This window comes from Apodemus sylvaticus, chromosome 1 (assembly GCF_947179515.1).
Source record: "Apodemus sylvaticus chromosome 1, mApoSyl1.1, whole genome shotgun sequence".
In the NCBI taxonomy this organism is placed as follows: domain Eukaryota; kingdom Metazoa; phylum Chordata; class Mammalia; order Rodentia; family Muridae; genus Apodemus; species Apodemus sylvaticus.
This window is the reverse complement of record NC_067472.1, coordinates 184784676-184811858: the sequence shown is the minus strand read 5'-3', so window position 1 is coordinate 184811858 and position 27183 is coordinate 184784676. Positions and strand designations below refer to the sequence as shown.

At 47.5% G+C, this 27183-nt stretch overlaps 1 protein-coding gene across 2 annotated transcripts; it reads right to left on the bottom strand.

The window, feature by feature from the left end:
• Positions 1-1411: 1411 nt before the first annotated feature.
• On the bottom strand, positions 1412-26771 carry Psmc4 (proteasome 26S subunit, ATPase 4). Of its 2 annotated transcripts, XM_052167854.1 has the most exons (13): positions 26683-26771; positions 21252-21335; positions 14113-14177; positions 8096-8194; positions 7787-7973; positions 5948-6094; positions 5732-5841; positions 5540-5633; positions 2515-2682; positions 2356-2432; positions 2049-2217; positions 1815-1870; positions 1412-1638 (listed from the first exon to the last, which is right to left on the bottom strand). In XM_052167854.1, exons 2-13 carry the CDS (start codon positions 21325-21327, stop codon positions 1525-1527), a joined length of 1362 nt encoding a protein of 453 aa, XP_052023814.1. In that variant the 5' UTR covers positions 21328-21335; positions 26683-26771; the 3' UTR covers positions 1412-1524. The 2 variants fall into 2 exon arrangements, with proteins under 2 accessions (XP_052023814.1, XP_052023823.1); XM_052167863.1 differs by lacking the exons at positions 14113-14177; positions 21252-21335; positions 26683-26771 and adding an exon at positions 8998-9103.
• Between the last annotated feature and the right edge of the window lie 412 nt (positions 26772-27183).

Genomic DNA, 27183 nt, shown 5'->3' with positions numbered 1-27183 from the left:
TCAGATCCCCTGCGAGCTATCCTGTGGGTGCTGAAAATCGAACCTAGGTCCTGTGGAAGAACAGCAAGCGCTCCTAACCCTGGCCATCAGCCCAGCCCCTTCTCTTTATTGGAGGATCCCATTTGTTCTTTGAAACACAATACTAAGTTTTGAAACAACACCCAAATATTCACCATGTGTAGGAGATGGTGGAGGCCATTATAATCAGTCTGCACTCCCTGACAACTCTATATTCTAGTTTGGAGGGAATGGGTAAATAACAGTCAAAAGCAGTGGTTCTCTACCTGTCACAACTCCTTTGGGGGTTGAATGACCTCTCAGGGGTTGCCTCAGAGCAATGTGGGAAATACAGATATTTCTCATTCACAGCTAGCAAAATTAGCATTATGAAGTAGCAATAAAACTACTTTTATGGTTGGGGTACCAGAACATGAGAAATTGTATTCAAGGGTCGCAGCATCAGGAAGGTTGAAAACCCCTGATCTAAACCACTGCAGCTTTCTCCAAGCAGAAGATGGGCAGGCCCTACAGAGGATGGCAAAGGGATTCCTTACTGACTTGGGTGAGTGGGAGCAGGCTGGGTAGCGAGAGAGGGGGAGACAGATCTATACAGTATTAAGGGGAACTGGGATTTGGCCTCAGTCTTCAGAACCCTGTAAGGGCAAGCAGCCAGTTAGGGTAACAGGTGGGCAGGGGTCAGACCGGAGTCTCGAAAACCTCATTAAACTGTGGCGACAGAATTGCAGAACACACAGCTTCTACAGATAACCAAGGATGCACCACCTCCAGGGACGGTGGGACGGTGGGCAAAGCTTAACTGAAACAACCCTGGAGACAGCAAGACAAACTGAGCACAAAACCTCAAGCAAGATGGAAGACCTTCTGCTAGGTTACAAGTGACTCAGAAATAGTCTCACAAGCCTTGGAAGAGCATTTAGCCAGAAGTTTAGTCTTCATACCCAGAGTAACACACCCAACACTCAGTGTGCCCAGGCATGGAAGAGTGCATCTCGGGAACTTGCCCCTTAACGGGCAGACAGGCATGTGCACTGGGGTTTAACTGTTTCCTTGGCAACCAAATACACCTGTGCTCTGACACTGCTGTTTACAAGGAGAGGAGACTGAGGGGTAGCTTGTGCATATAAGGAAGGCAGACATTACTGAAAACCCAAATGATCTTCTTGAAGAAATGGCAGGGGCTTCAGTCTGTGGCCAAGGCTTTGGTTGAGGTTCATTTTCTATCCTGTTTTCCAGATTCGTCCAGGTCACTGGGTCACACTCTGTGCTCCTCCCCCAGGCTGCAATCCAGGCCAGGAACCTCGCCTCCTTATTTGTCAGGAGACAAGGAGGGACCCAGAGGATCCTATTCAAGGTCCATATTCTCTAAAGGAGTTAAACACCTAAGAAGAAATTAAATAGATCCAATCACGTCCATTTATTGACTAAACCAATCCTGGGTAAAGAGAAAACTAGGCTTTGGGACAGGTGCCTGGGGAGGCGCGGGGAGCGGAGGCGTGGGGAGGGTCACTTGTAAAACTCATGCTCCTGCTCATCTTTCTTGATCACAGTCTTGTATGCTTTCTCGAAGTCCTTGGCCAGGACAATGTAGCGGTTCTCACGGACAGCCAACATTCCACTCTAGGAAGGGATGGGATGAAAACTGTACATCAAGTCTCGCCCTCCCCACCCCCAAACCCTGGGACAGTGAAGGAAGAGAAACACAGGGCCCAAGAACCCAGGGAGGCAACAAGGGAGAAGACTGGAAAAGGGGAGACACCTCCAAACACCCCCTCAGGTCAGAGACCATTACTCACCTCCTGACAGATGGAATTGATATCAGCTCCGGATATCTTATCTGGACGGGCCACATCTGCAGCAGCTGAGTTAAAGAAATCTTTCCTCACGTGATAGGGTCAATTCTTGAAATAGATGCCGTCCTGGCCATCCCCCCTTCCCTGGATCGTTCCCTGTACTCCCCAAATGGTGGTGGTGAGGAAGACCCAACCTTCATTTCCTGCCTGGTTCCCTCTCTCACTTCCAAAGGATACAGTCCTCCAGGTCGACCTCCTCTGAGAGGTTCATTTTGCTGGTGATGGTGGAGAAGATCAATCTCTTTTGGCGACGGTCAGGGAGTGGGAACTCAATTTTCCGGTCCAGACGTCCTGGCCGAAGGAGAGCGGGATCCAAGGTGTCCGCTCTGTTTGTGGCCATAATCACCTGGCACGGGAGGAGCCGGCTTAGGCCTCTGCCATCCCTACACCCTCTTTTCCTGTCATGGCATCTGGCCTCCAGGAGCCATCCCGGTCTTCCCCAGTCCTCTGCCACACCGCCCCTTGCCAACCCTGAACCCTAAACCTTCACATTGACGTTTTGGTCAAATCCATCCATTTGATTCAGGAGCTCCAGCAGGATCCTCTGAACCTCCCTGTCAGCTAAGAGTAAGAAGCATGGCCAGTTCAGAACACACCCTCTGACGAGCCCGCACACGGCCCAGGCCATTCGGGCACTACTCACCTCCTGTCTGGGCATCGAATCTCTTGGTGGCAATGGCATCGATTTCGTCTATGAAGATGATGGCAGGTGCATTCTCCTTGGCTAGGCGGAACACATCCCGGACCATTCGGGGGCCCTCACCCAGGTACTTCTGAACGAACTCTGAGCCCACCACACGGATAAATGCAGCTGAGGGTAGAAACAAGGGTGTTAGAATGGGGGTGCCCTCCTCTGGGGTTCTCTGTGCTTTACCTGACTCTGGGAACTCCTGAAAATATCCTTTTCTTGGATAACTCCCCTCAGTAGCTGTGTAAGGCACAGGGTCAGGTCCCCACATCCAGCCACTGCTCATGCCTCCCAGTGACAGAAAAGACCTAAACCAACCCTAACGTACATGTGGGGGGTGGGGCTTTAATTGCAAAACTGCCTGCTCCCCAGTTCAGAGTACCTTAGCAATGTCAACTCCTGCCTTTCTAACTGCTCTGTGACTCTAGGGAACATGAAGCAACATGGAGGAGTCTGAGTGAGGGGTACATAAGAACTTTCTAGAATCACTTTCCCTAAAATTATCCTCAGGAAATACTTGGAATAAAAAAAAAGATGTTTTAAGGTGGCAGATTTCCTGAATCCCAGATACAACACAAAGCCTTATGATTTTATTATTACGTTCTTCAATAGCCAGCCATCCTTTTACCACGCCTATGGCTTACATAGCCCTGTGTCTCACTGAGCTCAAGGAAATCAGTAGGGCATCAGGGCCAGCAGTTTGGGGGTAAGAGGTCTTGGCATCAAATCCTAGCACGCCAGCTGGTCAGCTGGTGACCTTGAACAAGCTGTAAGCCCGCTTTCTTGTGAGACACATTTCTTTTCCTACAGGGCTGCAGCAGTCAGCAATGCCCGGCTCAGTGCCCAAAGCTCCTCCTGTTAAACAGCACAAATGGGATTCAGCACCATCACCACACCAGTGCCCACCCCAGGGCTAGCCACTATGGAGAAAGGCCAGAGGACAGAGAGATGGTGCCAAATTCTCATCAGCCTGCCCTGGGTCTTTAACACAGCCCGGGATCACCCTGCAGTCTCCCTCAGAACAATCTTGCATGTCCACAGGAGGTGTTTAAATCATCCACAGACCACTGCCCCCTCCATCTGCCTTTTCACATCACCTGAGGCCTCAGGTGACTGAGTGCTCAGCTCCCGTGCTTGCCGGGCAGTACCTTCCCTCACCCTTCTCCTGCCCCTCCTGTCTACGCTGCATCTCCCACCTCTCCAGGCCCCCCCCCCCCACCTCTCTTCGTTCTTGGATCACCAACCTTTCCAGCCAACTAGCTCCTCCCCAAAGGCAGTTATAACAGTAAAATCTTCCCCAACCTAAAACCATCTACATCTACCCTTTCCAGATAGCTCCCCACCCCTACTTGTCCTCAAGGATGCGGGCCCAAGGAATGGACACTTGCTTGTTGCAGTATCTCAGGAATGAGAGCACGAGGCACACAGCACAGGGCAGACACCCAGCAAATATCCACTGTGGTCCATGCCAGTTTCTGACAGGTCTATGCGACTTCCCAGGAGGAGCAGGGACCGAGTCAGCTGGCACGTGACTCCTGCCCACCACTGCTGCCACCATTCTTATTTCACTCAAAACCTCACCTCAGGCTGGGCGGGGGTGGCGCACGCCTGTAATCCCAGCACTTGGGAGACAGAAGCTGGTGGATTTCTGAGTTCGAGGCCAGCCTGGTCTACAGAGTAAGTTCCAGGACAGCCAGGGCTACACAGAGAAACCCTGTCTCGAAAAACCAAAACTTAAAAACAATTTTTAAAAAAGCCACGGCTTACACCCATGAAGATAACGGAAGAGGACATGCGCTGATGACTTCTGAATCTCCACTCACAGGTCAAATCAAAGGACCGTGCACCTGTGTGTTACGTTTCTGCCTGAATGCTCCCTGGTCATGAAATCGCAGTGTCGCCCATAGTGAAGCCACTGTCCCCTTCCCTGTCCATCCCTCTATCCGTGAAAGTCAACAGGAACCCCAGGGGCCAAACCAGGAACTGAGAACTGCTCTTGCCAACTACACCTAATTCACTCGTAAATCTCAATGCTGCCCCCCTTAAGCACATAACATGAGGTTAATACTAGGGGTCCCCAAACCAAGTTTCCTGACTGGCTGTCAGGTTTCTTTTTAGTACTTACAATCAAGCACCTCACAATCTCCCAGCCTTACCCCACGTGCTGCCAACGTAGCTCGTGCAGCCGTGTGCTCTAGCGGCCCCCATAGCCTCCCCACGAGCCCATACTGAGCTCCTCACCACCTCTGGGCCTGCGCACCAGCTATTTCCTCACTTAGATCCCCTCTCCCATTCTCTGTGCCCAATAAGTCCTCACCCCTGCTTCTTCTGAAAACCTCTTCCTGAGAGGCCCATGCTGGACTCCCAATTCCCTAGAGTACCCTGTGGACCACCCTTTCCCTGGTCTTACTCTAACCACTTGACAGTTGAGAAGCACCTTAACCCACCATAAGAAATGCACTGAATCGTTTGGCAACTCCTTGCTATCATCCTATGGAATTAGGATGGCATGTTTGCTTATTGACTTGGTTTCTGCTCGTCCGGAGAAGAGTCTTACTAGGTAGCCCAGGATAACCTTAGACGTTTATCTTAACGCCCCAGTCTCCTGAGTTAAGATTAAGGATATTTGCCAGAATGTCCAGACGGACTTTTAATTTTTTATTTTACTTTACTGACACAGGGTCTCACTATTTAGCACAGGCCAGCCATGAACTCCCCGTACAGACCAGGCTGGCCTTGAACTCACAGCAGCTCACCTGCTTCTATCTCGTGGGTGCTGGAATTACGTGATACCACACCTGGCTCATTAGTTTCCAATTTTGAGAAAACCGAGGCACAGTGCCTGCACACCCCGTAAGGGCCCGCCATCTGGGCTATGGCCCCAGAGCCTGTATTTACAGACACTACTGTTCTGTCATTTCCTACGGAACCCAAGGAAGCAGAGGCGAGGCGAGCCCTGAGGCGGCCGTGACAGGCTCACCTGTCGTGTGATGTGCTACAGCCTTTGCTAGCATCGTCTTTCCGCAGCCAGGAGGGCCATACATGAGGACGCCTCGGGGAGGATCGATGCCAATCTGAAGGAGATGGGAAAAGATGAGGCATGGGATCCCATCACCAACTGTCGGCCCAGAGAGACCACTCCCTGCCCTGCCTGCCGCCTCTCTCTCCTCACCTGCTTGTAGAGCTCGAAGTGTGTAAGTGGGAGCTCCACAGCCTCCCGCACCTCCTGCTTCTGGATGTCCATGCCTCCGATATCGGCATACATCACATCTGGCTTCTGGTCTGGTGGGAGAGGAGAGCTAAGGCTTGCGGCTTGGCCCACAGGGCCCTCATGGGATGCCCAGGGTCCTCGTGGGACGCACGCCCAGGGCCCTGGGTGCCCCCTCACCTGAGGTGAGCATCATGATGCTGCTGTCGGCCTCCGGGGGCAGCACATCCACCAGTGCATTGCTGTGCTTGTGCAGGGCCACGGAGGCGTTGGGTTTGAGCAGCTCGCGGTCAATGGTACTCAGGATGCGCACATAGTAGTTAGAGCCTACGGGAGCAGCCATGAGGGAGGTCGGAATGGAAATGCCTGAGGCCTAAGACACACTCCTTCCCCATTTCCCTCTGCGTCCTCACAGCTGGCGCTTGCCACGTTCTCCACAGCTGGCCCTGGGTCATCCCCTCAGCCTTGCGTCTTGCCTCCCCTCACCCGCCCCATGCTCAGACTCATGACCTCCCTGCTGGTCTTCTGCCCCGATTCTCTCTCAAGGTCCAGCTCTGTGCACCTCACGCGGTCTCCTGGATGGCCTTGGGTATCTTTCTGTGTCCCAACACAGTCCTGGTGTTCTCCACCAAACTGTGCTGTCCCTGGCTTGCCAGGCAGAGGACTAGGCCTCATTCTGGGCCCCTTTCTTTCTCTGTTCTTCCAGGACCCCCTCAGTCACTCTTTCCGTCCAGCCTCCCTCTGCTCTCAGCAGCCCACCCCCAAGCCTGCCCTCACTTGGAACTATCCCCACCTAGGTCTCCACAGACTTTCCTGGTTACCAGCCTCCACCTCTCTTCCCCAATCTACTCTCTACAGTGAGACTTGAGTGTGCAGCAGCCTCTCAGACATCGTCCACAACAGCCTCAACTTCCCTCACTGCCTGCCTCCAAACCTGCCCCTCCCTCCAATCACGCCTCTATGTCAGGGAGCCCCACTGTCTTAAGTCTCACTTTCGAAGACACAGCCTTCATCTTGGATATCACTGTCCCTTGACTTCCTCGAAGCCCCTCTGTCCAATCCCACATGGTCGCACAACTTTATCTAGAGCAGATGGCTCAGCCCAGTAGCAGGAAAAGACAGAGACGACACCAGAGTCATCAGCCAGTGATGAGCAAGGCATGGGTTTTTGTTACTAGCATCTGCTGAACGCAGAGTCCTCAGCAGAGCCCAAAGTTTCTACACGCGACCAAGGCTTTCAAACAGCACTTATGAAGTTAACTCAGGTGAGGGAAGTGACCATAAGTTTGTTTAAATCAAACAGACTGGAAGCACAAACATCAGAAGTGCATCACCCCGGGCTGGAGTGATGGCTCAGCGGTTAAGAGCACCGACTGCTCTTCCGAAGGTCCTGAGTTCAAATCCCAGCAACCACATGGTGGCTCACTGAGATCTGACTCCATCTTCTGGAGTGTCTGAAGACAGCTACCATGTACTTACATGTAATACATAAATAAATCTTTAAAAAAAAAAACCTTCAAAATATTTGCCGGGCGGTGGTGGCACACGCCTTTAATCCCAGCACTTGGGAGGCAGAGGCAGGCGGATTTCGGAGTTCAAGGTCAGCCTGGTCTACAGAGTGAGTTCCAGGACAGCCAGGGCTATACAGAGAAACCCTGTCTCTAAAAAACAAGACAAAAAAAAAAAAAAAAAAAAAAAAAAAGAAGTGTGTCACCCACATGGTCATGTCCATGATAGATTTTCCTTTTTTTCTTTTAGAGAGACATGGTCTCTATATACTCCTGAAAACACACTATGTAGACCAGGCTGACCTCGAACTCACAAAGATCCTCTTGTGCCTGCCTCCCCAGTGCTGAGGTTAAAGGTGTACACACCATCACACCTGGATGGTGAAACTATATGCGCACACATGAATTGAGAGGCAGAAAGAGACATTCATAAAACAGAGTACATATCCACTTTTGGATCCTCTGGCTATTACATCGCCCTGACTTGCTCCCAACCAACCACACCACTCACCTGTGGTAGAGCCCACAATGGCTGTGTTTTGATCCACAGCTTCCAAAAACTGACCAATGACCAAGGGAATGCTCTGGATCCGCTTCACTTCCTCCTGGGCGTGGAGGAATTCCTTCTTCAGATTCTTCTGCTCATCCTTGATGTACTCCTCCTGCACCTCCAGGAACTCCAGCTCCTGCTGCAGCTTCTGCAAGCACACATAGCGCGCCGAGGGCTGGCTGTAGGCCTTGCAGTCCCAGAGTGGGAGGTGGGGACAGTGTGTGGTAAGGGGCAGACGGTATGCAGGATCCAGGTTAGGGCTCAACACACCTTGTAACGACTGTACAGGTCCTCCAGGTCCTCGGGTTCGGGTCCCAGAAACGACAGGCCAGTCTGCGGCCGAGACACGGACAGTGCTGGGATCTCATCCTACAGACAACAAAGAAAACTTGGGAGTTGGAAGTAAGTAGAGAATTATGTCAGGAAATCAGTGAGAGCCTTCTTCCTATTTCGCCACGAAGTCACTCTGTCTCTAGGACCTGACATAACACATTCTCTCTCCATAGGTACGGGCACTGCTCAATCCCCTACGTAGGTTTCTAATAGCAGACCCCTTAAACCAAACTTTTCATGTCAACACCTCCTATCTGCTACTATGTCGCTAACTAGGATGAAAGTGTTGCAGCAACTCCACACCGGATCCTAGCATCCCAGTCCCCTCAAGAGGTTCTAAAAGTCACCTGGATTTTTAAAGTCAGAGCACATTCCGAGTCTCATTTGACAGTTTTCCCCCAAAGCTTTCATGCCAGACTCCCAACTCACGTTAAGGGCAAAGGTCACTCAGCCAAACTAGGCTAAGTATTAGTGACAACTAAGACTTAACGCCTCCCGGTTCAAGCCCCCACGGGCATACCTAGGCCAAAGGGCCCCCATTCATCATTTTCCACCTGGTCCAACCCCAAAACCGGAAAGCTATTAAGCACAGCTATCCAGGCCTCGCAATCGCTCAGTCTTAACAGAGTCTTGGAGTTTAACATCACTTTCCTCCCGCTCTGCTTTTTTGAGCCCTGCCGCCCTCCTGGCAACACGACTACCCAGCCAGGCCTCGGGACCACTCAAAGCTCTACACCGAGGCCTCTGAAACCACCCAGGCCAGAGCCGCGATCCTGAGAATCGCTCAGCACCCCTGCTCATGTCTCGCTCCAGCTACGAAACCCAGATCCCCGCCGCACCTGAATTTTCTCTACCAAAATGCCTATCTCCTCCATAGTGACCAAGCCGGCCTCTGTGCAGCCCGGCCAGTCACGGCTTCCGCTGACGCCAACGGAAGTCCTTCACATAGAGCATCTTGGGAAACGTAGTTTTAAGGTATCGCCGAGGGTTGCCCGGACGGGCCAGATAACAGGAAGGCGGGAAACTCTTGGCCCTGGGCTCCGCCCCCAAGACGCGTTCCTGCGCCTTGCGCTCCCGGGCGGGCGGCCGGGCGAGCGGACCCGCGAGGAGGATGCGCGTGCGCAGTAACTCGCGTTCTGGCGCCATCTTGCTTCGCGGCCCCTCGCGCGTGGTGGAGGTTTCTCCAGTAGGTGGCGCGGCTGCGTTGCGCTTGAAGAAAGTTTCCAGAGGATTTTTTTTTTTTTTAAATATTATCCACTTTTTATTTTCTTGTCTTTTTCAAGGCCAGTCCTGAACTGAGAATATGAAGATTATTCAAGTCCTGTCCTGTCCTAACTACTTAAAAACGCCAGAGATTTGTTAGAAGGAATTCTCAGATTTAAGTATAAGAAAGGAGGGGCGCTAAAGAAGCCTTGAAAGAATCCATAAAAGAATCTCTCGACTTCTCCGGCCGCCACCTGCAGAGAGAAGCAGAGGTCACAGAACGGTGAGGAGCCAATCAGATCGCACCAAAGCTGGAGGAACTGAGGCAGCCGCGGGTGCAGATCTTTTCTTCTCCTCCGACTTCTTCATTTTATTTTTAGGGGCTGGAGAGCTGGCTCAGTGCTGAAGAGCGCTTGCGGCTCTTCTAAAAGACCCGAGTTCGGTTCCCAGCACCCAGGTAGGGCGGCTCACTAGCATCTGCAGACAACTCCTCTGGTTTCTGCGGGCACACATCCCCGCTTGCAGAAACCCACCTACACATAATTTAAAATAGTAGAAATAAATATTTGAAAGGATTTTATATCTAATTACGTGTACGTGGGTACATCGGAGTGCGAGTTTGTGCACACGGAATGAGTACATAGAGAGCTAGAAGAGGGCATAGGAGTCAGTGGCCCTGGAGTTACAGGCTATGTGCCATCTCTCCAGCCTCCGGTTGAGTTTTTATTGTTGTTAGTGTTGTTTCCCTCTGGGTGCTAGTGAGGGGACTCAGGGGCTTCGGTATGCTAAGCAAGCCCAGCTAAAATTCTTAGTGTGTATTATGTTCTCTTTTACAAAGAAGGAGGCTGGTGTCAAGCCCTGGAGTCATTTGAACAACTGGTAAAGCAGGGTTAGAACCTTCGTCTGTGTTCCTTGTACCGGGGACATACACTACCACACTTCATGACAACTTTAGTTTTTGTTAAGTAAACTTTTTATTGGGGCATACATAAGTAGCAGGCACAGATCATTATTTTCTAGGTACATAATGCTGCACAAACTGAACTTCCGATCTGTTCTGTGTGGTCTGGAGAATGATCTACAATAGCTGTCACACTGGCTAGCAGGTGGGTTCCTTTCCTCCATCAGTTGAAGAATTAAAAGACAGAAAAACAATGGCCACAAGTAAAGGTGACGTTTGTTGGCAAGTAATACACATACCTGAGAGAGGGGGCTCACCAACTATTAAGGGAGGTTGTGCTTCTATTTGGTCTTAAGGTGTCCGTCTGGTGGTTTCCACTCCACCTGTCCTCTACTGGTCTAATGGCGTCTATGTGGCCCTTCTACAGCAGTCCCATGTCTTGGTCCACTTGGTCCACTGACATGGGAATAACTGAATTGTTGATTGGCTGAGGTACGTGTGGGCAACCAGCACTATCGTCTCTTTGTAGCATAACAAATATAGACAGATCTGCAGTGCATGAGAGGGGAGTGGCATATGTTTCAGAGAAATGGAAATTTCCTGATGGGGCAAATCCCTACCAAGAAAGGGCAACTCACTGTTGGAGGCAGAAAGCCATTTAAAACCTATGGGCCCAGGGCCCAGGGCCTTACCCTGTCCTCCAGTTTTGAATGAGTGGGGTGTGGGGGGGGGGGTCAAAAAATAGCAAAGTGAGCTGGGCGGTGGTGGCGCACGCCTTTAATCCCAGCACTTGGGAGGCAGAGGCAGGCGGATTTCTGAGTTCGAGGCCAGCCTGGTCTACAGAGTGAGGTCCAGGACAGCCAGGGCTATACAGAGAAACCCTGTCTCAAAAAAAAAAAATCCAAAAAAACAAAACAACAACAACAAAATAGCAAAGTAACAGATAAGTAGAAGCTCATATAGATGGTGCCCCTTCAAGGCAGCTGGAATCCCTCCCCTCTGGAGAGTCCCGAGTGTCCGCCCTCTTTAGTATGCTTCCAAGAGAAATGAATACAGCATCAGATTAGGTGCTTGCAGTCATCCTTCAGAAATGCCTTGGGAAGCCCCGGTGAGGCAGCCAACTGGGCTGCTTTCTCACTGGAGAAATGTGGGCACAGCCCACTCTTCTAGGGCGAGGCTTCCAAGGAAAAGAACAAATGCAGGCAGTAGGTAAATAACTGCGGTCCACAAGGGCCCTTTCAGCCACACAGCAGGAACCACTGTGGCTGCGCTGAGTTCCAGCCCAGCAGAGGGCTCTCGCCTTGGCGGGGCTTCTGACTTCCCTTTCCCACTACAGGTATTTTTATACCAGGGAAGAAACAGCAGCCTCTGGTGGACTATGTGTGCCCTCCAGCTGTTCACAAGGACACAATGGTTTGCGGCTGCTATGATTTTACATTACATTTTTTATTGGGGTGTGTGTGGTGCACACACTAAAACTTGCAGATCATCTAAGCCCTGGGAACGAAACTCAGGCAAGCACCTCCATCCACTGAGCCACTTCACTGACCCATACACAATGTGTTTATAATTTCATTTTTATTCATGTGTATGGGTGTGCACTATGTGCACGCATGCGGAAGCCCCTGGAGATCAGAAGAGAGTGATAGAAACCCCAGAACTAGAGTTACTGGCAGCTGTGAGGCACCAAGTGGTGCCAGGAATTGAACTCAGGACCTCTGGGAGAGCAGAGAGTGCTCTTAACCACTGAGCCATCTTTCCAGCCCCCTCTTCCGGACATTGTTGTTTAAGTATACTTAACTTCTTGCTGTTTTCCTTCCTCCTAGTTACAGAGTTAGGGGATCAACCTCCCTTAGGACAGGGATCTGGGGAGGACAGCTTGAGACAAACATACTTGACTCTGAAATGGAGGGTCAACTCCACTTGTAGAGCCACTTCTCCTTGAGCTCAAGGATCACATGACCTATCACATGACCGTTCACCAATATAATCGACTTTGTTTCTACACAGTTATAACCCAGAGCAAGCAAGCAAGCAAGCATTAGCAGCTCCCGGAGAACCTCAGAGTCTCCCTTTTCCAACCCAATGAAGGATTCACTCACACTGACAAAGATGACACTGGTCTGATTTGAACTTTCTCCGGACTGCTGTTCAGTGTACTGTGTGTTTGCCTTCTCAGATAGTTATCATTACATTAGTGAGATTCTGTTATGTGTGAAAGTAGTTCCTCCTAGCACTTGGGAGGCAGAGGCAGGCGGATTTCTGAGTTCGAGGCCAGCCTGTTCTACAGAGTGAGTTCTAGGATGGCCAGGGCTACACAGAGAAACCCTGTCTCGAAAAAAAGAAAGAAAGAAAGAAGTTCCTTTTATTTTTGAATCGTTTCCACTTGGGAATATCTTAAGTAGATTTCTTCTAGTAAACATATATAAATTGGTTAGAGAAATATACCCAGGAGCAGAATTGGTATATGAGGGAATGACTCAGTCAGTAGGACATAAGCACAAAGACCTGAGGTTGTTCCTAAGAACCCACGTAATCCCTGTGCTGGGGCATAGATGGAGAAGGTAGAACCCTACAGCTCACTGGCCTGTCTGTGTAGATGACTTAGTACACCCAGGCCAATAGGAGACTTAGTCTTAACGGGGGCTGATGACATTCCTGAGGATGACCCCCAGGGTCACCACTCAGCCTCTACACATAACACATCACATGTTCACATACATATAATGAACTTTTTTAAATGAGCAGAATTGGAGGTCATAGGGGCATAGTATGTTTTTAGCTTAGTTGTCATACAATAACGTAAGTTATCCTAACACATTCATACACATTGACCAGAATGTTTTCCTACCCAACATATGTGTTGTAGATCATTGCCCAGAATATTGCCAGTACTTACTTTTAGCCAGACAAATTCCAACCCATGATCTCCTGATCTTCATAAACACTTACAAATGAGGAAATTGATGTGTGGGGAGAAATAATTTCCACAGGTTTACAAGGAGGGCCCAGTATCAGCTCTATGCTCAGGAGACTCAGAGATTAGTCAGACCTGACCAGATTTCCCCTAAGGGTTAGACAACTGTTTAATTCTCCCTTTCAGCTTTTATCTAAAGCACATTCTGTAACTTACAAGCCATGTCTTAAAACAAACCCACTGTATGCTCTTTGCTTCTGGTCACCCCAGTTTCCAAGCATTGTGCCCAGTTCTGTGTGGTCCTGACCAGCACTGCTGTAGACCTGAAGAAGACGGTCTAGAGAGGGTTTATGCCAACAGAAAGTCATTGTCATCCAACCAGCGACTACACTGGGTGTTCAAGACCCAGGCAGAGAAGGAAGCCTTTCTCAGAGTGAGGTTTTAAGCATAGAAACATATCCTGGGTTGACATACTTTCAGAAAACAAGACAGCCAGAATCAGAACTGCAAAAGCCAAAAAGCAAGATTGGTACATGAAAAGACTTTCCCAGAACTGTGGACTTGGATGGATTGCGCCTTTGTCTGCATTCTGGCACGTGGTGCTGCCTATGTGCTGAGTTTCGCACCATGAACAGCACTTCAATCACTGAGTCAGTTGTGCTGAGATCTGAGGGTGTGTGACAGGCCATATCTCTCTTATCTTCCACAGCTATCTTAAAAAGTTGATGGCAGAAGCAAGCAGTAGTTATGTAATTTGTTTTGTTTTTTTTATTTTTGAGGTCCTTCTATGTAGCTGTTGACTGACTTGGGACTTTCTGTGTATAGACCAGGCTGGCCTGGAACTTAGAGATCCACCTGCCTTGCCTCCTGCATGTTGGGACTAAAGGCGTGCATCAAACTGGCTACGCCGATTCTTAAGTGTTTTACACATACCTTTGGATTTAATCCCCAGAGTGGTGCTTGAAGTGAGAAATCTGGTTTAACCATGTTCTCAGGTCCTGCATGAGAAAACATGATCAGGGAGGTGATATTACTACCCAAGCACTCCGCACATAAATTACAGAGATGGCACTAAAGTCAGAGTCCTGAGTCTTGACGTCATTTGACAGTTATCATTGATGTGTTGGACATCGTACACAGGTAAGCCCATCTTTCTCGAGAGTTAGGAGAAACCATGCTCTCAGGAGCTTTTCAAGCTAGACCAACCTGTCCCTGCACTGTATCATTAAAACCCTTCCTCCCACTTCCCAGAGCAGCCCACAGAGGACATTTAAAACAGGAAGACGAGAATCAGGAAAGCTCACTTAGCTTCATCTATTCAGGTTCAAGCCCAGGGCTTTCTCTCTATTCCACCACCATCTACAAGAAATCCTGACTACTCCATGGTTAGGACTTGGGTGCTCTGGGAGAGGCTCGGGATACAGGACCAGGTAAACAAGAAAGTAGAGATTTCCAGGCTGACTGAGAAGACTGTCCTCACCCTCAGGAAGCAACGAGCGCCCAGCTGCTCTGAAGACAGCCACGCCAGAGTGCTGGCTCGTTGTTCCAGGAGTCCAAGCTCAGTGGCCGTTTACTTGTCTACACGTGCTGATACCCAGCACTCCCTCAGAATGACTGAAAACTCAGACTTGAACTGGAAACTTCTAGTTCTTTGGAAAGTTATGTCAAACGACATTTTCCTGAAGGAGACACAGGTGAAAGAATGTTTTGGGTTTTTGTTTTTGTTTTGTTTTTTTATTTGTTTTTTTTTTTTTTTGAGACAGGGTTTCTCTGTGTAGCCCTGGCTGTCCTGGAACTCACTCTGTAGACCAGGTTGGCCTCGAACTCAGAAATCGGCCTGCCTCTGCCTCCCAAGTGCTGGGATTGCAGGCGTGCGCCACCACCGCCCGGCGAAAGAATGTTTTGATATAGCGAACACATAAAAGGAAGCTTGATGGAAGAGTATAAATATGACCCCGCAGACAGAGGTGAACGAGCATTGAGCCTTGGTTTGTTTTGCTCTGCCTTGCTATTCTTTTTTAAACACACACATATTGTCTAGATAGTGTTGTTAAGCTCAACTTGTGATAACTCCAACATTGAAACTCTCCCACGAACTGCTCATGAGGTTCCTACAACAGATTGCCACTTCAGCAACCTCACCTTAGGCCTGTTGATGAGGCTGGCGGTTTCTTCAGGCTCAGACTACAGCTGCCTGGTGTCTGCTGAAAAGACTGAACTGAAGCTACCGGTTCGTGCTTTGGTGTCCTGCTTAGAGGACTGATCTATAGCTACCGAGTCATATTTGGTGTTTCCTACAGGACTGAAGATCAAGCTCAGCCCAAAAAACTGTTGCTGAACAGGTCCACTTTCCCCACATCCTAATAACTTTTCTGCTCTCCACAGTCCGGGAACGGAGACCTGTTCTAGTGTTATGGGGAAGATGGAGAAAGGAGTTTGGCCCTTTTAGAAAACAGCAAGAATAATAGTAAAAGGAAGAAATGTTAAACTTAGGGAACACCAATTGTGACTATCTAACAACAGTTACTAGGGTAAGGAAACTTGAACACTGTTTTTCATTTTATTTATGATTTTTACCTTTTTCCAGGTATGTATGTCTATGCGTTGTGTACATGCATTACCCAAGGAGGTCAGAAGACAGTGTCTAATTACCTAGGACTGAAGTATAGTTGGTTATGAGACACCATGTGGGTGCTGAGAATTGAACCCAGGTCCTCTGCAAGAATATTTTGAGACATCTATTGTGGCCTATAATACAATTTAAAGGATTTAGTGAAGTATTCACAAAATAATACTTAAAAAAAAAATAAGGTCTGGTGTGGTGGCCTCAGCACTCAGGAAACAGAGGATGACAGATATCTGGTCTACATAGCAGGTTCTAGGCCAACCATGGTTACACAGTGAAAAAAATATGTCTTTATAAGAAGTCTTTTTAGTTTGAATTTTCAGAGTTAAAACTTCTAAGAACTGCTCATACCAGAGTCTCTCCACGGGTGTATGATATACCTATTTCCACAATATATCAAAAAGCTGCTAGAATCTCTGTGAGGATTGCATGCAGGAAGCCTTGACATTGTGGTAGTGTTGACGTTCCACACCCTGTCCTAGGGCTACTTAGGCCTTCAATAATGGAGTGTGGGGTGGCCACATTAGATCCACAGCTAGGAAACAGAAAACTGTGAATACTCGTGTTCTTTTTACTTTCTCCCTTGTTCATCTTTATTCAGCCTAGGACCTCAGACCATGGGATGATGCCATCCCATTTAGGGTAGGCTTTGCTCAAATAAAACTCTCTAGAAACACCCTCACAGGCATATCCAGGAGCACAGCTCTCAGTTGATTCTAAATCCAGTCTATCAGACAATGAAGATAATGATTAATTATCACAAGTCCACCCCTTGTCAACTAGACACACAAACATATCACTTTTAAATCATAACGTTTTATTTTTAGCTCCTAAAATCTCTCATATTTATCTCACAATACAAAATAAATTTAGATCATTAAAAGTCTCCAGAAGCTTAGCAGTTTGGGGTATTTATTCAAAACGGTAAAGGCAGGGTCCTCTGCAGAGACTAGGTGATTCCTTAAGTCTGTTTTAAAGAAGTTATACTTCCAGTACATAATAATACAGTAAATAGTCCATCCCAAAAGAGGGAAATGGGACACAGCAAGAAAAGATTGAATAAAAGCAAGATAGAAATCCAGTAGAGCAAACACCAAATCTTACAACTTCTTCGTGCCTGTCATCTTGGGTTCTTGGTAGCATCATCTCACTTCCAGCAACTATATTCACCTTCCTCTATTGGGGCGATTTTATTCCATACCTACAGCTTTCCTTGAGAGACATCCCATGGTGCTAGCACCTCCAGCATCCAACACTGCAACTTACGTTTCACATTCACAACCCTACATAATGGGACTTTTACATTTTATCTATTTACCTATTTGTCTATTTGATGTATGAGTGCTCTATCTGCCTGTACACTTGGATGCTGGAAAGGGAATCAGATCACTATATAGACAGTCATGAGCCACTATGCGGTTGTTGGGAATTGAACTCAGGACTGCTAGAACAGGATTTAGCGCTCTTAACAGCTGGGCTAGCTCACCAACTGCATAATGGAATATTTTGCATGGAATCTGATTCTAAAGCACATTGCCTGTGTGGGGTCAAAAGTCCACGCTCGCTTCCCAGTTTTGAAAACCACGAATCCTTGAGTTTGAAAACCCAACAGTCCCTGAACTCAAAACACCAACAATCCCTGAGCTCATCCCAAGCTCAGGACTTGAAAACCCACTAGTCCCTACCATGGAAAACTCTACTCCCAAGAAACCCTATATAAACCTGCCTCCCACTCAGTTCTCTGCTGTCTCTCTTCCAAGCAGAGTCAGACACCCTCTTGTGTCTTACCCAATACATGTCTTGTGTGAGGTTTGTTGTATGGTGTGACTTTGTGATATTCCTTGCCTCCCAACTGCCAGTGTAGGCTTAGATTTTTCAAAACCTACTTTAATAAGAGTTCTCAAATGGTTTGACCCCCCCTTTCTATGCCACCATCCAAAGGTAGGGGAGAAAAGATGGCAAATAGGTCAAGGGGGATATAGACCTCTTTAGAAGTAGTTCTTTGGGGGTAACTCCAATCTTTGTTGTGAAGATACCAGCAGTCCAGCTCAGAAGGGTCAGGATACCAAACTGGAATCAGCGGTGGTGGCATGATCCAGCAGAAACAGCCAGGCCTCCGCTGAATAGGTCTGAGTAAGTGGGAGTGACCAGAACCAGCCAGAGAGGCCAGGAGAAACTCTCTTCAGTGCTTCTCTCAATAAAGCAAAGATCAGCAAAGACTGGAGACCAACAAAGTGTTGCAAGGCTAGCTTTGCAAGCACCCCATCACTGCCTTTGAGTCCCATTCATACTCTCTCCAAACATCAGGTGTTCTCCCAATGGGTCTTGCCTCAGCAAAACATCATGTTAGTCTGTAACATACAACACAACCAGAAACTTCCACTTTACACCAGGATACCTTTCCTTTAAGAGCTGCAACGTCTACAGTAGGAAATCTTTCCCCCTTGTTATGGGCGCCACTAAAATCTAACATAACTCAAACACAAGGTCAATGCAGATGACAAAAATTTACAGTACTCAAGCTGCTATGGATCAATCATGACCGCAGAACAGACTTGGGAGTTGAACTGCAACAATGAGCCAAAATATCACAGAATATTTGAATTTGAAGACAACAAATGTCTGTGCCAAGTTACTGTTACTTTCCCCCACCGATCAGGATAGGAGTTGGTTCCTGGGCCTGGGAACATGAACTTAGTTTAACTCTGTGAGCAATATGGAAAAGTTGTCCTTGACACAGCTGAACTCGGACAATTTTCTTTTTACAAGTTGTCCCTGAGATGGCTGGACTCAGATATTTCTTTACAACAGAAACTATTCGGCTATTGGGAAGTCCCCAGCTCTCCTAGGGCCTGGGACCTTGAAATTACTTTCCCTTTATGGCTAAATGGAGTCTGAAAACAAAATGGTAGCGTTTAGGACAAGTTCCTTTTGCTTGTTCCCGGCACCCTCGGGTATAACACAGACTGAATTTGGCATCTTTCTGGAAACTTGGTACAGACTTCCAAAATCCTGCAACCCTTGTATTTTACACTCACACCAAGACAGTGCCATTTGGACAGTGTTGCCAAGTTCTGTGGCCACCTTGAGATATTATCTAGCTTTCTTTTGCTCCAGCTTGAGTTTGTGAACCTTGGAAAACACTCCCTCAGGTGGTTGCTTTTGAGCAGAGAAGGCCTTCAGCAGCATCCTTTTGAGCAGAAGAGCCCTTCACCTGAGGTCTCTGTTGAGTCTCTTGAGTGAATTTTTATAGACAGGAGCTTTTGATGAGTTGGCTCTTGCCGTACAAGCAGCTTTGCAATTGCCACAGTATAACATTATAACTGATTTCACCCACATCTGCAACATTAACGAGCCACTGTCCTTTCCTCGCCACAATGTGTACTTCTCATGACAGTTTGCTGCCTTCCCTGATCCTTCTCACTGGGAACCTTCATAAGAGCAGTGAACAGTAATTGTAACACAGACTGAGTGAATCTCCCTTGAAATTCCCTTTTGTAAACAAATTAGTTGGCCACTTTTGAATTCAGCCTCACTGAAGTTCACAAGGCATGGGTTGTATTGTTGTTTGTTTGTAACAAAATGTAGCCGTGTCTGTCTCTGTTCCAGTTCTGGTAGACACTTTGTTCTCACTCTAAAATTTCTTGAGCACAGTTTTCCCTGCTCGCCTTTTGTCTTCATTCTGGTCTTCCAACACCTACCAGAATGTCCTACCAAGCACTGCTCAAAACATCTTAGGCTTCTTTAGACTGCATTCTAAACTCTTCCACATTTCTCCAGAGAATCAGTTCCAAAGGACGACCAACCACATGATCAGGTGCCAGATTTCTTTTTCATTGCTATGACAAAAGCAACTCATGAAAGTTTTGTTTTGTTGTTGTTGGTTTTTTGCCTTTTAAGCTCACAGTGTGGTGACTAGTTTATCATAGTGGAGAAGGCATGGCAGTGGAATCATGACGCGGCTGGTCACATTACAGCCACAGTCAGGACAAGGGGATCTGAGTACTGCTGTTCAGCTTGCTTTTTCTATTCCTTTTTATTCAGTCTGGGACCTCAGCCATGGGTGCTACCATCAACATTTATGGTGAGGTCCCAGACTGAATAAAGAGGGATAGTTAAAACACTCTGGCAGTGCCCTCACAGACATGCCCAGAGTTGTGTTTTCTGGGGCATTTTCAGTCCAGCCCAGTAAATAATAAAGACTGATGATCACAAATCATAATATAAAAGAAAGACAGGGTAGCCTGGTGCGGTGGCAAATGCCTTTAATTCCAGAACTCAGAGGCAGGCAAAGCTCTGGGAATTTGAGGCCAGCCTGGTCTATATCGTGAGTTCCAGGACAGCCTAAGCTATGTAAAGAGACTCTGTCTCAAGAGAGAGGAGGGGAGGAAGAAAGGAAGGAAGGAAGGAAAGAAGGGAGAGAGGGAGGAAGGAAGGAAGGAATGGAAAGGAAAAGGCAGAAAAGAAAAAAGGAATACCAATATTCTTGATGAACATAGATGCAAAAAACAAAATCCTAAACAAACGATTAGCAAACAGAATCAGATCAGATTTTTCAGTATGACTAAGTGGGGTAATTTCAGGGATACAAGAATAGTTCAATGCATACAACACAAGAAACATGGTGCAACACAGCAGAATGAATGATAAGATCATTTCAGAAGATCCAAAAAAGGCATTTGATAAATATCAACACCTCTTTGTGCTAAAGGACCGGCAAGATGGATCACTGGGCTAAAGCCTTTGCCACGTAAGCCTGAGGATCCGTTTGACCCCCAGAAGCCATGTCAAAGTGAGAAGAGAATCAAGTGTACAAACTCTGAACCATTCAGAAGGCAGAAGAGTAGGCACAAGAGGAAGAGATGTTAAACTTCAGGGAAAACAATCGTGAGCGTCCAGCAATCACTACTAGGTTAAGGTAACTTTCGATTTTCTTCTTTCCTTTTATCTCATGTGTGCGGGCATCTGGCCTGCGGGTATATCTGTGCACCAAGCTCATGTAGATCTGAAGTTGTTCTCTGTCCTTCACCCCTACCATCACGTGCATGCACTCACACAGCACACACATAATAAAGTTTAAAAATGAAGCGCTGAAGAGATTACTTATAGAACGAGTATATCTCATCATAATAAATATCCTGTATGATAGGTCAGTGTCTAACATAATGACTGTGACAGCACCCGCGCTGCCACAGTACCAAGTATCGGGCATAGGCCTGGAGGATTAACAGAAAGCACAGACACGGGTCATTCTGTAAGGAGAATGCCCGAGCTTTACTGAGAGACCAGCAATATATATACTAAAGGCCAAGGAAGGGAACAAGAAAAAACAATCATAGCCATAGGTCAGGCACCTGGAAAGTCCCTACCATACCTGGTGGGAAGGCAGGAATCAAGCTAAGGCGTGGGATGTTTTGCTTTCAAGAAACCTGTGCAAACAGCTCACCTGGGGGCGTTGAGCCAAGCTGGTTCCCAACAGCCTGGAGTAAAATGGAAAGCTTTCTAAGATTGGAGATAAGCATTCATTATCCTGCAAGAGAAAGAAATCAACCACATAAAAATGAAGTCTAACTGCTATTCTTCTCAGATGACATGATCTTATATAGAGAAAAATCTCGGGTTCTACCCCCCCCTTAAAACTCATTAGAACTAATACATGAATTTAGCAAAATTACAGAATATAAAAACTTACAGAAATGAGCACCATTGTGCTGACAGTGCAACTCAGTGATAGATCACTGGCCTTGCACACACAAGACCCTGGATTCTGTCTCCAGCAAGAAGACACACGACTCAGTAGCACTGCTTACACCAGGAGTGAATCAGCTGAGACACATGGACAAAGCCATAGCCATAAGCAATGGGGCTCCCAGACTGTCCCTACCCCGTGTTGGGGCAGGACATATTCTCCAAAATGGGGGCCAGATACACTTCCTGCCTGATGGACCATAGCTAACTGGCCCCAAAGGAGAGACCTCTCTGACTGACCCCTGCCGAAAGCAGAGGCTACCTGGTTTACAGATGGGAGCAGTTTTCTCCATAAAGATCAGAGACAAGCAGGTGCTGCTGTGGTGGACGGCACAAATGTCATCCCGGCAGAACCTCCACCCCCTGGCACTCAGTGCGGAAAGTGGAGCTAATTCCCCCTCACCACTCCTTGAGACTTGGAGCCAGGAAGAAACTTAACATCCATGTGGATAGCAGGTATGCCTCTGCCACAGCCCACGTCCACAGGGATATATGCCAAGAGGACTGCTCACATCAGAAGAAACCAACAGGAAATCTTGGACCTCTTGGATGTCCTAATGAAGCTGGCAACCGTATTATTCACTGCCAAGGACATCAGAAGGGAAGAGACTCAGTGGGCAGTAACCAGGCAGAGCAAGTGGCTCCAGAAGTGGCTATACAGGATCCTATCCTGATTATGGGCCTGCAAGAGACACCCACTGGGAAATGGACTGAATTAAGGGATGGCCTCACTGAGAATATGCTGAAGAAAAAAGGACTCAGATTGTTAGCCACCCTACCAACTATCACCAAGAAAGGACAATGGCACACACAAGAAGGGAGAACTATACTCCCCAGAAGACTCAGATTTTGGGCCAAAGAGATAGTAAAATAGTGTAAGGTGTGTCAGCAAGCGAATGCTTATGCAGCAAAGAGTTAGCAAGGCAAAAGACCTAGGGGAGAACAGCCTAGAGTGTATTCAGAGATTTTATAGAAGTTACGGCAAGAAAATATGGTTACAAGTACCTTCTAGTGTATGTGGATCCTTTCTCTGGATGGGTTGGGGCTTTCCCACCAAGCAGAAAACAGTTGCCATGACTGCTAAAGAAGATATTACAAGACATTTTCCCGAGTTCCATTGTCCATTGGATCAGACAATGGTCCTACTTTTGTCTTTTAAGGTAAGTCAGGGATTGGCAGAGATATTGGGGACTAATTGTAAGCATTATTGGGCGTACTATCCCTAGAGCTCAGGGCAGGTAGAGAAAATAAACCGAACCCTCTGAGAGACCTTAACTACATTGACCTTGGAGACTGGCTCAAGCTGGGTGGTGCCCCTCCACTTGGCCCTGTTCTGAGCCCAGAGCAGCCCCTACCATTTTAACCTGACCCCCTTTGAGATCCTCTTTGGTACCCTAACTCCTTTGTTGTCCACTGGGCCCTCCCAGGGGGTATCCTACAACATAAGATCTGCCCCAAACTGTCTGCCTTAAATGCTGCAGGGATGCCAGAGACTCCTCACTGCTTCCAGACTGGTGACTGGATCTATGTAAGGAGGCTTCAGGGACAGTCACTGGAACTCTGATGGAAGGAACCCTTCCTGGAGCTGCTAGCCACTCCCATAGGCCTCAAGGTGGACTGTGTTGCGGCCTGGGTGCACGCTTCCCATGTGAAACCTACAGATGCCCTGCTCTCCAGAGACCCCCGCTGGACAGTACAGAAGATAGACAATCTACTCAAGATCAAGATCACTGGACCTTGATCATGACTGCCTGGTGGTACCTCTGGATTCTGGTTCCTTCCCCAATTCTATGTGCCTGTCCTCCAAACCTGTTACATTACTCACTGTTGGGGTTGGGGATGGCCACCAGGACTTCCACTCTGGTCTTACAAGGGGAGAATTATGACAGTCTGAGGACAGCCATTGATTTAGATGTGGAGAAAATAGAAACGTCCATCCGTCACCTTCAAGAATCACTGTGTTATTAGAAATAGTACTGCAGAATAGGAGGGCTATGTGCTGCCTTAGCTGAGTGGTGTTGCTTTTACATAGACCATTCCAGGGCTGTTAAAGAGTCAAAGGCCAAGGTGAGGAACGAGCTAGCCAAGCGGGAAAGAGAGAACAGAGTCAGGGCTGGTTTGAGTCTTGGCTTAACTCCTCCCCTTGGTTAACCACCTGCTTATCTACCCTCTTAGGACCCTAGTTCTCCTGCTATTGTTGACCTTTGGCCCCTACATTTTGAACTGCTTAGTCGCTATTGTTAAGGAAACACTTAGGTACAGTATAGCTAATGATCTTAAAGCAGAGATACAAAGAACTAGATATAGAAGAGCAGGAGCAGGAGCTATTAGAATACCAGCAATTGCTTCAGGATTGAAGCACGGACAAAGAAAAGGTTAGCTCGGCCACCTCCAAAGCTTACTGGCCAGCTAGGCTAGCCAATCAGTAATCAGCAGATTCAATACGCGATTCTGTCTTTTTTTTTTTAAGGTTGGAGAACAATATCTAATGCTACTTCTGTTATCTCCAAACTCACATACTTACACACATATGCACACACACACATCCATGCCTTTACCGTGTCAGTTGTCAGCTTGCCAGGGAGAAGAGCCTCTGGGGATGCCTATGAGGACTACCTCGATGACACTATTTGATGTGGGAAGACCCATGCTAAGTGCAGATGAGACCGTTCCCTGAGCAGGTGATCTTGCTTTACACCCCGAGAGTAAGCTGAGGTCTAGTTAGGATTCATCCTTCTCTGTTTGCTGATTGTGGGTGTGATTTGACCAACTGCTTCAAGCATCTGCTGCCTTGACATCCTGCTGTGATGGCCTGAACCTTGAACTGTGAACTATAATAATACTTCCTCCGCCCCTTTTCTTTTTTCTTTTCTTTTCATTTCCTCTCATTTTCTTTTCCTTCTTTCCTTCCTTCCTTGCTTTTTTTTTTTTTTTCTTAACTCAGGGCTACACTTTGTGTAGCCCTGAGTGTGTAGTCCTGATTGGCCTAAAACTTACAGAGATCAATCTGCCTCTGCCTTCTGGGTGCTGAATTAAAGGCACTGTGCTCTGGTAACACTCAGGTTGCTTTTGTCAGGTACTTTACCACAGCAACAGGATACAAGTCAACACAGACACGCGCACACACACACACACACATACACACACTGTTTAGAGAAAGCAGTCTCCAAGCAGATGAAATATGAAATATGAAACTTTCCCATGCATAAAGAATTAGAAACAAATTTCAATTTTATGCAACATTGGTGCAGCTCAGAAGCAGCCATAATGGTCACACATACTGTGCAGGTTGAAGTTAGTACCTTAGTTTTGAAAAATACTGACAACGTCTAAATCTTAATCCAGTAACCTGGAAAATTTACAATCAGGGACTTCACACTCTCTTTTCTGAAGTATTTGTGTACATTCACAAAAATCTATGAACTAAAGTAGAAATAACCCCAAAGGTCATGGGTAAGTATGGTGGCATATCACAATGAAAATAAACCGTAGCTACTTGGGCAAAGAAGCCATTGATTGAAAGTAGACAATCAGAAAACAAGAGAGACTCTATTTACACAGAATTCAAAACTAAAGTAGCCTATGGTGTTAGAAGCCAAAGCAATCACTACCTCTAAAGAAACAGGGAGCAAATAGTGTTCGGAAGGGAGAACAAAGAATTTCTAAGATGCTGAAAGTTCTTGCTGAAGACTTTACCTTTACCTGGGCTTATAAAACTCATCTGAAGATTATAAGGGTGTATTTATTTACAATGACTTAATGAGCTATATACATTTATGATTTGTTTACTTATTAATAGTGTATCTTATTTTAATCAGATACTTTAAAAAGTAGACTCACTGATCACATCAGAATAGTTGTCTATAAGGAAACTAAAGGCATGAAAAATGAGTATAAAACAGTAAATGATTAGGTGTGTGAGGAGGGAGAGCAAACTAGTGTCCTGCTGAGCAGACGGGATGGAGCTGTGTGCTAGCTGATACGAACTCTGGGCGCAGGCCCTCATCTAAAAGCACACTAAACCAAAAAATCAGCTCTTCCCTTGTGCTTGTTACGCTTCAGGTGCTCAGCAGCAACAGGAGTTCAGCAGCTCCATTGTCTCCCACAGGCAAAGGAGAGAGAGTGCCCATCATCGTAGAAGGTTCTGTTGGATAGCATGGGCAGACACGGCTGCCATCTGGAAAAGTGGTTATGGTAAGACCATAAAAAGAATGTAAAACTCGCCAGCATTGAGGAAACAGACCAAAGCATCACAAAAATGCAGAGTGATGTCACAGAAGCCAAGACAGTTCCTGTGAGGAACCACTGATGTTTGATATTACAGGCTGAAGCCATGCCACGAAGAACCTCCAGCGGTTTCTCTGCATGTGCAAGTCAGACCATTGGGTCCGGATGTGAAGGAATAAAGTTTGAAACTTCTAGCAAAACCTGAACTTCGATGGACACAGTACATCCATTGCCCTGTGTTCGGGCTTATAGAGTCCAGACAGGTCAGGGGTCCCCCAGTGTCTGGAATGGCCTGCCTTATATAGGGAGAGACCCAAAGGTTCAAATGTAAACACCCTTTGCATAGTCTCACAAGAAAGCTGCCATTGTCATGATAAATGGTTTTTTTGACCATAAGGAAGTGTCCCCATAGGTTATTTCCGGGGTTATTAGTGAAATTCCTGAGAATATAAAAAATCTGGGGTAGGGCACATAAGTATATCATAACAAACAGAGACCACACACACACACACACACACACACACACTGAACCCGGAAAGGAGGAACAGACAAGGTCCCAGGGGGTTGCCAAGCTTGTTCCACCACCCTATTCCTGAGGTCTCCATCTGCAGAGAGCCGTGATCCATCGCAGGGGTTGGCTTCTCTTCGCTTTCAGTCAGGGGAGGCATTAAGGCTCAGAGGAGTGCTCGGAAAGGGAGAGGACAAAATTATCTCTGAAAAAACACCCTTTTCTTTGCTTCTCTGAGTGTTTCAAGAGAGAGGACAAGTCCCACACAGAGTAGTTGTCTATCTTGGCTTGCGCTCCCTTTCCTCCTTGGGAGCTCTGGTCTCTTCCCTCCCTGTCCATCTTTCCCTCATGACCTCTCTCGCTGCTCTCTCCCAGCTGTCCACAGGACACCCACCTCCACTTGTCTCTTCTCCTCGCTGGCGTCCACCCAGCCTTCTGTTTACTCGTTTCACCTTCCTGGTTGATCTGAGGGCCCTATCAGTAGCAAAGCTTTATCTTTCCCTCTGAGAAAGTCACGGCCCTGTGAGGAGAAGCCTCCCCCACCCACTCGCACTGCACAGAAGCCTAGGCCTCAGTGATAAGGACGAGGAGCGGGAGGGAGTATTGACAGAGGACACCAGGCTTTGCAGCTGCTGTTTCGGAGGAGACTCCTTAGCAAACAATGCTTCCCCAAAGTAAGGATTAGGAGAATATGGCAGGGCCAGTCCCGTGAGACATGCTGACTCCAGCCCAAACTGCTACGCCATCTGGTCCCCATGCCTCAGTTCAGACTAATTGCAGGGTACTGGAGAGGAACAGGGTCACTCCAAACTTGTCCAGCCAGTCCCTTCTAAGAAAAAAGAGAGAAGAAGGAAGGAAGGAAGGAAGGAAGGAAGGAAGGAAGGAAAGGAGAGAA